This window comes from Physella acuta, unplaced genomic scaffold (assembly GCF_028476545.2).
Source record: "Physella acuta isolate Inbredline_101_S28 unplaced genomic scaffold, ASM2847654v3 ptg001623l, whole genome shotgun sequence".
In the NCBI taxonomy this organism is placed as follows: domain Eukaryota; kingdom Metazoa; phylum Mollusca; class Gastropoda; family Physidae; genus Physella; species Physella acuta.
In genome coordinates, this window is record NW_026733137.1 from 43,211 (window position 1) to 59,962 (window position 16,752).

Sequence of the window (16,752 nt, forward strand, 5' to 3'; positions counted from 1 at the left end):
GGCATGCCATTTAGATTCATGCATGTAATAACAGTAAGGCATGTCAATCAGATTCATGAATGAACTGACTGACATGCTAGTGACAGGGGAGCTAACAAAAGGTGTAGATTAACTAGCAATCAATGTGATGTTTAGAGCCTGCCCTTCTGTAACAAACCATCACCTAAAGAGTTTTCACTTGTCTTGTGATGGATGTTTGTTAGTAAACAGAGTAGGTAACTTACAAAAAATGTCTTTCTAACTCTAGAAGGCCTGATGATTGGTTGTGTTCCTGTGCCCTATGTGGACAAGCTTAGCACCATCTTATAGTTTGTTGTTTATATGTGTCTAGTCAAAAGATCTGAGGTAACTGTATCAAATATTTGTCTTGGGTCAGTCGTCCCTAACAAAAATTATTTTTATCTCCACTAATGTCCTGAACATTTTTATCTGGAAACAAATGTCCTGAACATTTTTATCTCAAGACAAATGTCCTGAACATTTTTATCTGGAAAAACAAATGTCCTGAACATTTTTATCTGGAAAAACAAATGTCCTGAACATTTTTATCTGGAGACAGATGTCTTGAACAAAAGCAGTTAACATTGAGACAAATGTCATAAAGATGAATGTTTGATTCTCGACAATAATGCCGAACATTTGTCATAAATTAGTGCAATTTTAACCATAGATGTTTTATTTACAAAACTGGTCATATCAGACGTGCATTTTAAAAATATTTTGTAAGTCATTTTTACGAGGTTTTAAAAAAAAATATTTTATATTATGATATTATTAAAGTCAACCAGACACTGGATATTTCTTTACATTTGTCCAAAAAAAAATGTAGAACAATCATTTACTTAATTATTACTGTCAATCAATCAAAGCATTGTACATTCCATTGTCACCTGTTTCAGAAAACCAAATGTTTCTTTCAATTGATATTGGTCAATGGAAATCATTTAGATATCTTCCAAACAAAGGATCATACACTTTGTTAAATGAGCATCTTGTTAAGGGCATATTCCCCAGCCATCTGCAATTGTTGTTTTTTATGCTGTCTCATTTTTTTTAGTGTAAACATTTTTAGAACTGACTGTTACTTTTTTGGATAGTTGAGAAAAGAAGATATTTCTAGTGAATTAGATGATCTAACTAATAGAAATGTATTATTGCCATGCTGAATTCATGTTGTGCAAACATCACACATTGATAATATTTTATTAAAAAATTATGCATTCTGTTGTGTATGTTGGGACACATGCTATGGTAAATGTTTATGAATATATCTTATGGGGAATTAATGCTAGTGTGATCAGAGCTCTTCAACCAAAAAGTTAGCATTCTTTACATTTTGTTTATTTTGACTTAAAAGTATTGGCAAGGTTGTGAGAAATAATCAGACTCAGACTGATTTGGGTTCATTGATTGTAGGTAATTAGTGTTACCTGTGTAAAATGACTGGATTTTATTTCAGTTTTATGGGTGTTTTCTTGTTGGGTGATATCAAAGCATTATTGTAATTATTATTTATACATATGACTGTGACAAAAATAGCTTTGAAAAAAGTGGTCCATTATTTTTTTATACATTGAGAAAATTGTATATGCTTAAAACTACAGACAAAAATGTTGCATTTCTTCTTATAGATCTGATGGGACATTTACTAAGTATTTTATATTTTTCCCTTTTATAATTTATATTAGTTATTTAAATCCATGACAAAATTTTATTCTATTGCAATTTTAATCAAATTTTTATCAGAGATATTATAATCAGTACAATAACTTATAATTGAGGTATTTTTTAATACTTAATTATTAAGAATAATATTAAATCATTATTTTTAATATATTTTTGTCAGGTCTTCATACGAGGTTTTATATTATTTTACAGAATTCCAGTAGATAGCGATTCATTAATTTAGGAAGGTATATAATAATGACAATGCTCCACAAAAGAAAAAATGGAAAGCGCTTGCTTCTTGAATAGTTTGATAATATATAATTGATGTGTTGAGATCTTCTGAAAATATTATTTCTTATGTGTTCAGATCTACTGTCTAAATTCTCAAAATAATTTTCTTGATTTGAAAATGGTTTACACAAGTTTTTAATGTGAAAGTAGCTGTTTTTATAAAAACACTTGTTGGGAGCATTAATTGTTAGCCAGTTATTGGGAGTGTTCATTGTTGGATAATATTTATATTGTATATGATGGTGGAGTGGTGAGTTAGTACAGTTGTTGACTTGACGATAGCTTTAATCTAACACAATTTTTAAACAGGGGTGAGGTAAGTAAAAAGAAAATCAAGTGCAAAAGCTAGCATGTTTTATTGAGATACAGTACAAAAGCTAGCATGTTTTATTGAGTTACAGTACTCAATCTACCACCAATTACATTTAACTTGCAGTTTCTGTGTTCTAATATATTTTTATAAATTAAATACTTAATTACTTGTCTTTTATGTTGTCTAACTCATAGGTTAATTAAAAAGTATGTTAATATAAACCCAAAAGTCTCAAGTTTGAATCCGGTTGCAAGTCTGTAGAATGTTCCGGAGTACACAAGGCCGGGCATAGTGCTGACCACACTATCCTTTCATATGCCAAGGTCACAGAAATAGGTGAACTCTACTTCACTTGCACCATAGACCATCAGGTTCAAAAGGGAACTCAATTTACTTACTATGGTAATATAGGCCTAGAGTTTAGAAAAGAAATTGGCATAGAACAAAAAGTGCCTAAATTTAATGGCACATTAGTTTTGGTCTTCAATCTTGTCATCAATCAAAAAACTATTCAACTTGAATTAGTATTGTGGTGGTTTAGATGTTGAATGCTACAGCTTCACTATGTGAGATTGAAGAGCTCCTAGCTTGGGTTGTATGAAGTTTCCAACTGCATTCATCACAACTTAATAACACCCACCTAGGTAGATTTGATTGTGGGTAAATAAACTTATTTGGATGAAAATGTATTGTTTGTGTATTGGTTATTTTTTAAAAAAATTACACAATTTGGTGACAATGGTACTTCATGCATTATGTTATGCAATGAACTTTAGAACTTTAATTCAATGTATGAACAAATGATATTAAATTAAATGGTTTAAGTTTGTGGATTTTATTTTGTCACATGTAGTTGCTCTAGAGTTGTGTGTTCATGAAAATTTTTATTTTTCTCCATTGTAAATGCCATTTTGTATTGAATATGTTATGATTGTAACAAATATGTAACAAGCTACTTGTAACAGATATGATATGACCTTCTTGTAACATATGTTACAAACTGCTTGTAACAAATATGTTACAACTTGCTCTTAACGATCTAAAATAATGAAAAAAAAAGAAGTTTGACTAGTGAAAGTATCTGTTGTGAGGGGGTGTTTTTCATATTTTCACCAAAATTTCCTGTACAAATGTTTCATGCATACATTATTGTGATGTGTTCAATTCTTAATTCAATTTTTAAAAAATGTTTTCAACTCGTTTGTTATTTTTTCCCCCCTCTCCTTTTTCTAAATCTTTTTCCAGTGTAGCTGTTGGACTGATGTCATGTCTAGTCATTGACACCAAGGGCTATGTGACAGTCTATATTTAGTGTTAGAATAGAATGCTCAACTTGCCATTGCAAATCATGCAGTTAGGATGATAACGCCTATCAAGTTTCATGTGAGCCCATATTGTACACATTCCTCAGACAACTTTCTTATTTTGCTGGAGATAGTCAGCATGAAGGGAATAAAATATTAAGAATGGAATCACAAGACATACCATCAGGACAGTCATGAGTCTACTACAGGGCCAATATATAGTATTAAATATAAATGACAACTAAAAAAGCTTACTCTCCTTGATTGGCCATGTTGTATAGTAATGGGCGTTGGACCTCAATGATCATAACAGGATGGAAATTGATCTTTGATAATTAAAGAATCTAATGATGGACATCAGACTTTGATGACCATAGAATCCTTAATGGACATTGAATATTGACAAACATAGAAAGATGGACATTTTAGACAACAGAATGATGAACATTGGACTTTGATGTCCAGAGAATGATGAACATTGGACTTTGATGACTCAATTAGCAGCCTGAATTTGTACACTTTTAGATGGGATATGGTTGCAAAAAAAAAGTGTACAAATGCTACAGTAAGTCTGCTTACTGGTCACTGTACTTAATGCAGTAATTATGACTTGCCGTATTAAATTAAAAAAGGTACGTTTATTGTATTTTGTGTTTGGTAATCCATTCATTCTTATAGATGGGATGTAATAACTAGTAACAGCTGGTGCATTAGAAGGGTGATTTTCATTGTTATACCTCTTGATCAGAAAAATTGTCGTTCGCATTGGTCACGATTGTGCACGGATTGTCCATGTAGCTTCTAGTCCAACCAAAATATTTGACCAAAAAATCTATCGCGTTATATTCAAATTTAGAACAAGAACATTAACTAATGTAGGCCTACTATACAAAAAAATTTCAAAGTTCAAGGTCTTGTTTATCTTTTGGTAATGTAGTGACGCGCGCTAACGTAGATACAAGAACCACCTAGACTACAGCTGTCGAATGAGTGACTACATGTCCTGTGTAATAGTGCTCAGAGGTACATCTGATTCTGCTATCTGCCGGTGGAAACCAGAAGTATATACTATAAAATAGGTAAGGGGAGGTAAACAAATATAGCAATAAAAAATATGGATGAAATTGTGTATTGGAAAGGGTGTGTGTGTGTGTGGAAAGGGGGGTGGGGGAATGATAGGAGAATATGAACACCATTTTCAAAAGTCAACTAAATACTATTTAATAATTATTAATACCAACCAGGTTGGCGGAAGCATCATGCGCCGATGATACCTTTGTGGGGAGGGGGGGAAGGGTGAGACCAGTGTTTCTTCCAGACTTTTTTCTCCGGGGGGGGGGGGGGGGCACTTGATATTTTCGGGGGGCGGTCAACATTTTCCGGGGGGGGGGGGCGGACACTAGTAGAAGTGTAGGGAGAAAGAATACCCCAAACCGAAAATGCAAAATAGTTGGAGGGGCGGGGTGACACCCTCATTTACCGCACCGGGTGACACCCGATCAAGAGACGACATTGAAACTAGGAATAGATCTAGAATTTTCCTTACTATCCTTTCATGTGCTGAGGTCACTCACAGTAACAGGTGAGATGTGGGGCCTACTTGAATTTTAAAAAATTTAAAGCTCATCCTTGAACCCATGGGCTACTACGCTTATATAGGCTGATCTCTAATAATGCTTGATAATAGATCTAAGCATATAAATACCTAGACATCTCTCCGAGGAGGGGGGGGGAAAGACAGTGCCCCCTCTGTGGAACACGTCCACCATCACCACCCGGACGAAATAGGAAATTGCCAAATTGTCAAATCCACTGGAAGTTTCAAGTGCCCCCTCCCCCCCCCCCCCCCCCCCCTCCCGAGCAAAATGTTTGTTAAAAATGGAGTTAGGCCCCCTTTTTTAAGATGGGGCTATAAGACGATAAGTTGACCAAAAATAAAATACAAAACGAGTAGGCTAAATGAGGCTAAACATAAAAACAGGCTATCCTATAAATACCACAAAATTATTAAAAGCATTGATGATGCTTCAATGAGATTTGGCTATAACAATGTTTTAACCTCTGCAGCTTGAATAGTAGAGTAAATCACTGGAATGGAAACAAAAAAACACACATGACCTACTTTAGTTCATAACAAGTGTTCGTGTTGTTTGCTCCCTCATATCGAGTAAACAAGTTGTCTGGAACTAAAAGTAGGCTTCAGTAGGTAAATCTATGATCTAAATCTAGATCTAGATTCTAGATCTAGACGTGTTTAGATTTTAAGTGAATGCATTCATTTGTGACTAGAAGACTAGATTTAGATTTCTTCACTAGATTCTAATTCTAGTCTAGTCTAGATCTCTATTTCTCTAGTGAGTGTAGTGGGTGTAGTGAAGTGATAAAGATCGTAGAGTAGAGAGTAGAGACTGAGTGACACTCAAGTCATTCTAATCTAGATCTAGATCTAGATCTAGATCTAGATTCTAAGTCAACTCAAGTTACAGTGTTAAAAATCAAGCCAGGCTTGGAAAATTAAAGGGTAATGGACAATGCCACAATGGTGTTTCAAACACTGTTTGGTTTAAATTTAATACTTTAAAATGATTTTTGAGCGTTGATTGACGAAAAATTAAAAGTAAAATAAAAGTAAAAGATGTTGAAATTGAATAAGAATATCTGATCCTCTGCATCTGGCCAAATCTGGTTGTAGGAGTAGGTAGTCAAGAACTTGACCAAGCAGAGCAGTGGTTCTTATTATAGTATTTGATAAATCTTAACCTGAGTTCCATGGAACCCCAGGTATTGAGTACTGAATCAACCTCAAGGGTTCAGCTGAGGTCAAGACACACACCCAGCTGAGGTCAAGACACACACCCAGCTGAGGTCAAGACACACACCCAGCTGAGGTCAAGACACACACCCAGCTGAGGTCAAGACACACACCCAGCTGAGGTCAAGACACACACCCAGCTGAGGTCAAGACACACACCCAGCTGAGGTCAAGACACACACCCAGCTGAGGTCAAGACACACACCCAGCTGAGGTCAAGACACACACCCAGCTGAGGTCAAGACACACACCCAGCTGAGGTCAAGACACACACCCAGCTGAGGTCAAAACACACACCCAGCTGAGGTCAAAACACACACCCAGCTGAGGTCAAAACACACACCCAGCTGAGGTCAAAACACACACCATACTACTACTAAACTACTTCTATGATTTGTCGTCTGATTTTGTCAGTGTGAATGTTATAGGACAGCATAACATAGTAATAAATAAATCTATATAACTACATAGAAATATTTCTATATCATGGATTCTATGACGTCACTACACAGGTTGTGTCACTGCCACCCATTCAGGCACACGTTGCTGTACATACTTTTATTTCTATATCATGGCTCAGCCATTGACTTGTGACTGTCATAAGGAGTGATGGTACGTTGTGTTTCCTTCATAATATTCAGGCCCTTTAGGCCTATACTATGTTGAGCAAAAAAAGAAAGCTGTCTGGCAAATATATACAATACAGATTTGCATGTGTAACAAAACTTGAAGGGAGTCAGCATCCTTACTGGATGATTTACAATGCCAAGTTGATCAATTCTACTCTAACACATGGAAAATACAAGAACACAACCCTCTCTGAATTCAAGGTGGAACCACGTGTTTCAGAACTTGTGTCTGAAAGCCAACAGCAGAAGTCACACTGTTTTGCAGTAGTAAATGTCCATCATTGTGTTTTTGTGTGAAAATAATATTTTAATGGTTTTGTTCTTTGAACACAGTGATATTGATGCACTGCTCATTTTGTGCCCTAGTAAAATGTATAGGCCTACCTACATATCAGTTTTTTTCTTTTAAGAAGGGTTTTTTGCATGTGCATAAGAATCATGTGAGGTTCGGTACTTCAATGAAGGTTAAAGAACCACTGGTCTAGAGGGTGATAGATGTACAGATGTTAGCTAGAGTATTGTAGAGTACAACTGACTAATAATGCTAATAAAATTAAGAATTTATTAGTGTTTAGATCAATAAAAACTCTAAACTTTCACCCCTCTCTATTTATAGATTTTAGATTAAATAATAGACAGTATTACATTTAAAGATTACTATGAGATATAACATGTTTTATTAAGACTACTTAATGAAGTATTTTTAAAGGTTCAAAGTTTAGTCTCCACAAATTAAATTTTTTTTAGTGTACTACAAAAATGGCAGTGTCATGAGATAAATCTTTTGTTTCTGTTATAATCAAGTTCCTCAAATCTTTTATTCCTAGGAGAATGCCACAAACGGTAGTGTTATCTCCATTTCAGAAAGAAAAACTACAATACTACTTTAAATTTTTAGGTATGTGTTTGTAAAGCTGTATCATCTATCCTATTCAACTTCAATATTCTTATAATAATACTTAATAAATATATATTTTCTTTTTATAAAATAAGCATATAGTTTTCTTAAAATTTTGTTAGAGCTAACCTATACTGGACTTTCATTAAAAAATTGTCTAAGAATTGTAATTAAATTGATTACTACAAAGTAAACCAAATAATGTCATGCCAATTTTAATCTGACAGAACCAAACCAGGATGGTGTTTTAGAGAGTCACAGTTTTGACAGGGTTATGCAGGTGAGTCAGTTTTTACAGGGTCATACAGGTCAATCAGTTTTGACAGGGTCATGCAGGTGAGTCCGTTTTGACAGGATTATGCAGGTGACTCACAGTTTTTAGCTGACCCCTAAGATTTGAGAAAATTATAAAAGTTTACATATCACATTATAATCATACAGTGTCAGTGTTCCATAGAATACTGCAAACATCTCCAATACTGTTCTAAAAAGCTGCTTTTTTTATCTGAAGGAATATTCCCAAATATACCTTGGCTAAAGAATAAATATAATATTTTTTATATACAGTGGCTGATAGACACTAATTAATTTGTGTGAAGAAACTTCTAGTTAGGTTGTTGTCTTCCCAGTCATATCCTACATAACACACAGTAAAGTATAGATTTCAAATCACTGCCAACCTACATTATACAATAATATTACGTTTAATAAAATTGGAAAAATGTAGGCCTATTCACTTTTTGAATACTACCTCTGTGTTAAGACTTGATAAAACTAACAGTAGTAATATTAAAAGAGATATGCTTAGCTTCATTACTTTAAAATTAAAAATGAACTTTCTTGGATGAAGGATATTGGATTGTGTATTAAAAAGATAAAGATGTTTTCATCTAGCATTATTTCAATTTTTTAGAAAATTTACAAATTCACTGGCTGGCCAAAAGATAACCACAGAGCTCTTCAGTGTGTGGAGATTCATCAAGCATTTTTTGAGATTCTGTTTGAAAAATCAGAGGCAGAGAGTGGGCACCGTGAGTATGTAATACATAGCAGGTGTATAGTGGGTGTAAGTGTAATGATGCACTGGGTGTTATTGTAATAGTACACTACGTGTAAGTGTAATGGTACACTGGGTGTAAGTGTAATGGTACACAGGGTCTAAATGTAAGTGTAATGGTACACAGGGTCTAAATGTAAGTGTCCACATGTTCTGAATACAACTGTACACAGCATTTAAATGCAGTACACAGGCTGTAATGGTCTAGTGATGACAGGCATGTATGCTACATTCCTTCTGCCTGACATGGAAAGGTAATTACAACTGTGCTGAGCAATAGCTGGTCCTGTAGTAGCTTAAACATTTAAGCGTGTTTTATATTGATTGGCTACACCCACACATTGAATTGTTTTACTTTTGGGGTCCAAGTGTTCCCACTCACTAATAAGAGAAAGTTGTTCATGGGTACTTGATAAGTCATTTTTGTTAACGTTTGGTTTTTTTGTGTAATACTTGTAATTACTTTTATCCCATTATTTGAATCTTTATTGGAATGATACAAAAAATGTGTTGACTCTGTGTTTAATTTGTACTGACAGATGTCACTAATAAAAAAAATGTGTTGACTCTGTGTTTAATTTGTACGGACAGATGTCACTAATAAAAAAAATGTGTTGACACTGTGTTGTTTGTACTGACAGATGGCACTGATAAAATTTTTTGTTGACACTGTGTTCTGTTTGTACTGACAGATGGCACTGATAAATTTTTTTTGTTGACACTGTGTTGTGTTTGTACTGACAGATGTCACTAATAAAAAAAATGTGTTGACACTGTGTTGTGTTTGTACTGACAGATGGCACTGATAAAAAAATGCATTGACACTGTGTTGTGTTTGTACTGACAGATGGCACTGATAAAAAAATGTGTTGACACTGTGTTCTGTTTGTACTGACAGACGGCACTGATAAAAAAATGTGTTGACACTGTGTTCTGTTTGTACTGACAGATGGCACAGATAAAAAAATGTGTTGACACTGTGTTCTGTTGTACTGACAGATGGCACTGCCACACTGGATGACTGGTACGCCATCTGGTCCCACATCCTGCCTGGCTGTAAGGGGATGAGCAACTTCCCTGTCTGGCTGCGGCTGATGCCCAAAGTGTTGTTTGATATGATGGATCGCAACAGTGAGATTCTTACACTAGTCTAGTACTCTTCTCATGTTATTACTACATCATTCTAACACCCCTCTCATGAGATTGTTTCACCAGTCTAACTCTACTATCATGAGATTGTTACACCATTCTAGCACTCTACTTGTTTTATTCCTCATGAAATCATTGTCTGTTTTAAGATGTCATTACCAGAGCAACTTTCTGTGATGTTGTGATTGCTTGGAACTGTCACACTTTTCTCCTGTTTGTGATATACACATGACGGTCATAAACTCTGACACTGTCATGGTGACCTTGGAATGTGGCAACACCCCTCTCCCCCTCCCCCATGAACCTTTACGTATCAGAACCCCTTGACAGCTTGTGATATGATAACCTTGTGATATGACAACCACCTATCCATGATGATAAAGAGATGCAACCCCCCCCCATGTCTACCTTAAAAAATTGACAACCCTCATGTTATGTGTCAGCCCCATATGACAACCATGAGATGTGGCAACCACCTATAACAATATAGTGATGTGACAACCAGCCACTCCGTGGAGTGTCATACAATGTCAGTGTTCCCTATATGAGCCTGATTTTTGTATTTCAGAGACTTGATCAGATGGCCCACTATGAGCTCTAGCTCATGGGTCTATCCCAGACTCAACAATATCCCATTATGAGCTCTAGTTCATGGGTCCACAACAGACTCAACAGACAATTTTCTTGTATGTTTTTCTTTCACACTTAAACCATACCTATCTCACAAAATGCTTCTTCTGTTGAAATATCAGGTTTAAAAATATCTGTGATAGATTTTTTCATTTATCTACCTCATTTGAAGACTAATAAAGTGAATTCATTATATATTTAATTACCGGTTGATTACACATTTTTTAAAGATGACGATGTCCTGACCAGCGATGAGATTTTCCAGTTTTACAAAGAGATGGTTGACCTGCAGGTGGACTTGAAAGATCTGGAGACATCCACACACATGGCTTACAGTAAAATGACTGATGTAATTTGTTCTTAATCTTTCATTGGCTAGTTCTTTTTAATAAATTGGCCATGGGTCACTTAATGAGTTAAATAAACTGACCATAGGTCAGCTACTGATTTAAATAAACGGACATAGGTCAGCTACTGAGTTAACTAAACTGACCATAGGTCAGCTACTGAGTTAAATAAATGACATAGGTCAGCTACTGAGTTAAATAAACTGACATAGGTCAGCTACTGAGTTAAATAAACTGACATAGGTCAGCTACTGAGTTAAATAAACTGACATAGGTCAGCTACTGAGTTAAATAAACTGACATAGGTCAGCTACTGATTTACATAAAATGACATAGGTCAGCTACTGAGTTAAATAAACTAACCATAGGTCAGCTACTGAGTTAAATAAACTGCTGAGTTAACTAAATAAACTAACCATAGGCTAATTACCCAGTTCTGACCTTAATTTAGCTACTGAGTAAAATTAAACTGACCACTGGTCGGCACACCTGGCCATAATGCTGACTTGACAATATTTTATCCCTGACAGAACGGCAGATATCCACTAACGCTGGACAGTTACGAGCAGGTCTTTGCCAACTTCCTCCTGGGCCGCACCCCACATGGGCCGGGCAAGTACATCTTTGGTTGTTTCAAGCACGACTATGGCTCCTACCAGCTCATCCAGCCAGCAGAAGACGACCCCTCAGACGACATGTTTTCTTACGACAAGAGGCCAAAGAAGTTTGGTGTAGCCTTCACTTAAGTTAGTAGTTGGTGTGTTTGTTGATAGATTAACATATCCAATGTCTAGGTAAAATTACTAGTGCTTAAATAGACCCAGCTGATCACCATAACAAATGCCAAGGTAAAATCACCTAGTATTTGAATTAAGCTAGCTCATTGGTTGAAGTGTTTTGTTTACTTCAATCTCTGAAGATTATTTAAAATTATTTAAACTTGTAACTGGTAAAGTGAAAATGTTATTTTCTTTATTTTTTGTATAGCCAACCATCTTTGAAATAGTGATTAAGTTTCCTCTGTAGGTGTAACTGTGTAGTGAAGTTTTTGTACCACTTCAAATTTTCTATCAACATAAAAAAAACACAACAATTTGACTCCCCTTGCCATAGCACCTTGTATGTTTTTAATAATCCAATGCTCTTCACAAAGAAAGTTTAATTATTTCACAATCAGCTGCCTTAGTTAACCCTTGCTTGTATTGTTATATTTCCATGCATGTTTAACCCTTTCTGTAACAACTTAAAGCATACAGTCCCAGAGTACACTGGTTGAAATTTTAAAGACTGTTTAAAAAATTTAACAAGCATAAGAATGTGAAGCAATACATTGTTTTTTAATTAAAAAAATAGAAAATGCTGCCTCACACCTTTACTGTTCTTTAATGCTATTGCATTTAAAATAATTCAAATTGTTAATTAAACTATACATTTTTTTTCATATGTCCCTAAATTTTATTTTGTAAAAGTCGTACAATTTCAGCATTTATTTTTACATGTATTTCACAACAGTATTATTTGTGTTCACTTTTCTGGGCTGTAGAAAGCTTATTTCTTTTTTTTTTTTTTTTGCTGGATTGGACGAAGATTCTGAACTTTCAAATAAACCTTAAAACTGGTTAATTCTCAACATTCAACTGTAGCTTCAACAACGAACATTTTGCCCTGTTTTAGTGAAAGTATTCAACCAATAATTCAAATAGTTTTGTTACTAGAGCTACATCGAAATCAAAGCTTAATTTAAAAAAAAAATGATATTAATTGATAAAAACAATTGTGATTTTTTTAAATAATTTCAATGAATTGTATAAAATTTGACTGTGTTTATACTTGCAGTTAACCTTCCTTGCATCATGTTGTCTCCAGTTACTGTTTTTTTTTCTCCCTGTCCTTTAAGTGCAATATTTGACACATTAAATCTCAGATGTTTAAAAACTGCTTAAACATTCCTTCTATCATACACAACAACCAAAAGACTTCTTTTTTAATTCTGTGGAATTTTACAAAATTGCTTTCAAATGTTCTATTTAATTTAAATGTATTATTCAGATATTTGTAATGAGTGTTACTTTATTTAACCAAGAAAAGTTAAAACTAATGTTGATTGTAAACATCCAACTTTTCTCTTTAGTTACTTTACATTTTTTATGACCTTGTTTTGATTGTAATCAGGGGTAGTGGCATTACTGTAACATAGTTAAATTGATGTCTTTTTGTTATCTAAGCTTTGTTAATCTGCAATTATACAAGTTAAGTTAATAAAATTATACATCCCCATTTTTAAAATAAGACTACTGGATTTTGAATTAAATTAATATAATTATTATATAATTCCAGATTCTAAATTTACAGGATATTTTGAAACTAATTCTTATTTTGGATCTAAAATGATGTAAGTTCTGTGATATTTGAAATGAAGCCAACAAGTTTTGGATAAAGTGATGTAAACCATAGTATACTGATATGCTAACAGCTAGTTTTTAATTTTTTAAGAGATTTGTTATGGTCTACTAACTACTTAAACTGACCCCATAGACACTGTGTTATTTTGTTGAGATGTTAAGAGCCAGGTTTCAAACACTTGCTGAGTCATCATATTTCTGCTGCTTTCTGAAATTCCGTTATTTTGTTTACCTAACCTATTTATTTGATTACAAGCTATATTTAACCCACCCTGCTGCACCATTTAAATCTTACTTTGATCATCACCTGGTATGTTTATCATTACTTGTAGAATTTTTTGTTTCCATATAGCAATTTTAATTGCTCTAATATGTATATTGCTAAGAAAAAAAAAGTGTGCTTTAGTTCAAATGAATTGTATACTGTGATTGGTCAACTGCAATAGCCAGATTTTTTTTTTTACAAAAGTTTGACTGAAAGGTTTCTGTGTATTTTTAATTTACCATGTTTTTAATGTTTTTTTTTCCACCTTTTTCTGGATGGCTAAAAGTTGCCAGAAAACTTCAAACCATTTCTAACATGTGAGGTAAAAAAAATGGTAAACTTTTTGAAAAATGTACATTTTAGAAACTTTAAGCTAACCTTGTGACTTCAAGTCCAGGATTTAAAAAAATTGTTTTAGCACTTTAAAAGTACACATAATATTTTTTAAATTAATAATTTCTTAATCACATCTTAAGCATCCAATTTTTAAGCCTTGAATGCTTTTGAGATCAATTATCATTAAAGTTAAGTATCTTGCTTTTTTTTTAAATTTTGCTTTTTATTAAGACCTTAAAATATTTTTTTCTGTTCTATTTTTATACATTTTACTGTATTATAGTCAGGAAAATGCATTTAAAAATTATCTTATTAACAGAGAAACAATTTTACTGAGATACTGGGTGTCAAGCAATTGATAAAGTGCCTGAAAGTTTAAAAAATCGTTGACTTTAAAATCATAACTCTAGTCCCACAAATATTACCATGGAATGAAAGCAGGACTTTGAAGTACATAATTTAGATAATTTCCTATATACCCTCTATTCAATTGTTACGACATAAAATACTTCTGAATCTTGGGGCTTTTGCTGGTTGGCCAAGAAAAATATAAACATTTGATAGAATTATGTTTCACTTTTAAAGTGGCAGGGCTTCTGAAGCTAATATTTTGCTAATGTCACCCCCATTAGTAATGATAAAGTAATAATAAAGCTTAAGATATACCTAATATCAGTGCAGCAGTTAATCTACCCAAGTCTTGTAAAAAAAAATAAAAGGCTGTAGCTCTATAGTAGTCCTGGTGTTCTATCTGCTGAGACTAAGGTTTTCAGTGCCATTTAACTGTTATTTTATTCAACACGTCAACAGATTGTTTTTGTGTGATTTAGAAAAGTATTTTAGTTCTGAACTTCACAATGATCTACTTAAAGAAAATCATTTTTGTTTATGTGTAGATAGACATAACACATTTGGTGTTTAGTTAGTCAGAATGACACATTTTGTGTGTGGTTAGTCAGAATGACACATTTTGTGTGTGGTTAGTTAGAATTACATATTTTGTGTGTGTTTAGTCATAATTACACATTTTGTGTTTAGTTAGTCATAATCAGAATGACACATTTTGTGTGTGATTAGTCATAATTACACATTTTGTGTTTAGTTAGTCATAATCAGAATGACACATTTTGTGTGTGATTAGTCATAATTACACATTTTGTGTTTAGTTAGTCATAATCAGAATGACACATTTTGTGTGTAGTTAGTCATTAGGACATATTTTGTGTGTAGTCAGAATGACACATTTTGTTAGCTAGAACTTGTCACATTTTGTATGTGGTTAGCTAGAACTTGTCACATTTTGTATGTGATTAGCTAGAACTTGTCACATTTTGTGTGTGGTTAGCTAGAACTTGTCACATTTTGTATGTCAACTAGAACATAACATATTTATGTGTGGGTAGTTTGAATATGATACATTTTGTGTTCTTAACCATTGTGATTAGTTATTTTGTTGTTAAAATAGAGAGACCATACTATTTTGCGTTATATGGTTTATAAAATAAAGTTGCTAATTTAATTAATTGATAAATGATTATTTAATTTTTTACTGTGTAAGCATTTGGTTGGGTTTATGAAATAAAATCTGTAAGACTTAGGAGAGTTAGGGGTTCAGAAAATTTAAAAACCTCAAGCTGGAGTCTAGCATAAGTTTGTGTAGTTTTGTCTAGTGAAAGGTTTACAGTAAAACAAACTATAAAACTGACAGAGGTTACTGCTTTTTTTTTTTTACTGTAATTAAATATATGACTGCCATTAAAATTCTTTTATTTAAAAATAAAACGATTAAAAAAATCAAGAAAATTTATATGAATAAGTTTAATAACAGAAGCATCAAGGGACAAAGAAAGAAAGAATAAATGTTTGAACACTATTCATGATAATCCTGTCTGGAAGAAATACAAGTTTAAGATTGACACCTTACATCCATGACTTGTTAACCTAACTTTAGAGACATCTTTACATCCATGACTCGTTAACCTAACTCTAGAGACATCTTACATCCATGATTTGTTAACTCTAACAAGAGACGAGAACACACATGCACATTACAAGCTATGAGTGGCAAGAAATGGTTGCTACAGCATGGATGATACCCACACAAAATTTGAGCCTCATTCTAGAAGTTGTGTAAACAGAACAACATTATTTGTTACTTGCGGCAACATACAATGAATGGATTAAATAGATGGAATTTTTATATATTTATTAGACTAATAGTCTGGATCCTTTAGGTGAGCTAGTACAGAGCACTCTGGGTCCTTTAATCGAACCAGTAAAAAAGGCTTAACCCAAACAGCTACTCAATAGAATCTCTAAAAATCATACTGGGTAGCTCATTTTATTTAGTAAAACTCAAGTTGACATATTTTAATTCCTCTGGATTCACTTAAAAACACATAAAACAAAACAAAGAGTAATACATGAATGTATCGAAAAAAAAAATTTGATTCGGTTTTAAGGTTTTCCTGAGAAGTTGCCTAGGCCACTTAATAGAAATAATACTTGATATCAAAACAATAGTTCTTTTAAAATCCACACTTGGAAGTTTTTTTGTCCTCTGGCATCATGATCAGCATAGCACACAGGGATAAATAAAAACAACTACACAAATAACAAAGCAGGCGAAACAAAAGAAGCCATATATTCAG

General features: G+C 33.5%; 1 protein-coding gene across 5 annotated transcripts; it reads left to right on the plus strand.

The window, feature by feature from the left end:
• Positions 1-5,697: 5,697 nt before the first annotated feature.
• LOC131929380 (uncharacterized) lies at positions 5,698-14,302 on the plus strand. Of its 5 annotated transcripts, none has more exons than XM_059285539.1 (7): positions 5,698-5,768; positions 7,845-7,915; positions 8,143-8,195; positions 8,829-8,946; positions 9,972-10,103; positions 10,982-11,100; positions 11,629-14,302. In XM_059285539.1, the coding sequence occupies exons 2-7, from the start codon at positions 7,849-7,851 to the stop codon at positions 11,842-11,844; spliced, it is 705 nt and encodes a 234-aa protein (XP_059141522.1). In that variant the 5' UTR covers positions 5,698-5,768; positions 7,845-7,848; the 3' UTR covers positions 11,845-14,302. The 5 variants fall into 5 exon arrangements, with proteins under 5 accessions (XP_059141522.1, XP_059141519.1, XP_059141520.1 ...); XM_059285536.1 differs by having other exon boundaries at positions 5,704-5,782; XM_059285537.1 differs by having other exon boundaries at positions 5,704-5,778.
• Positions 14,303-16,752: the final 2,450 nt, after the last annotated feature.

What these genes read in the sequence shown, in the direction of transcription:
- LOC131929380 (XM_059285539.1), top strand. Translation starts at nt 7,849, where the DNA reads ATGCCACAAACGGTAGTGTTATCTCCATTTCAGAAAGAAAAACTACAA. An exon ending in GTTTTGACAGGGTTATGCAG is followed by an intron (nt 8,196 to 8,828) that starts GTGAGTCAGTTT and finishes TCAATTTTTTAG; the next exon opens with AAAATTTACAAATTCACTGG. An exon ending in CTTACAGTAAAATGACTGAT is followed by an intron (nt 11,101 to 11,628) that starts GTAATTTGTTCT and finishes TATCCCTGACAG; the next exon opens with AACGGCAGATATCCACTAAC.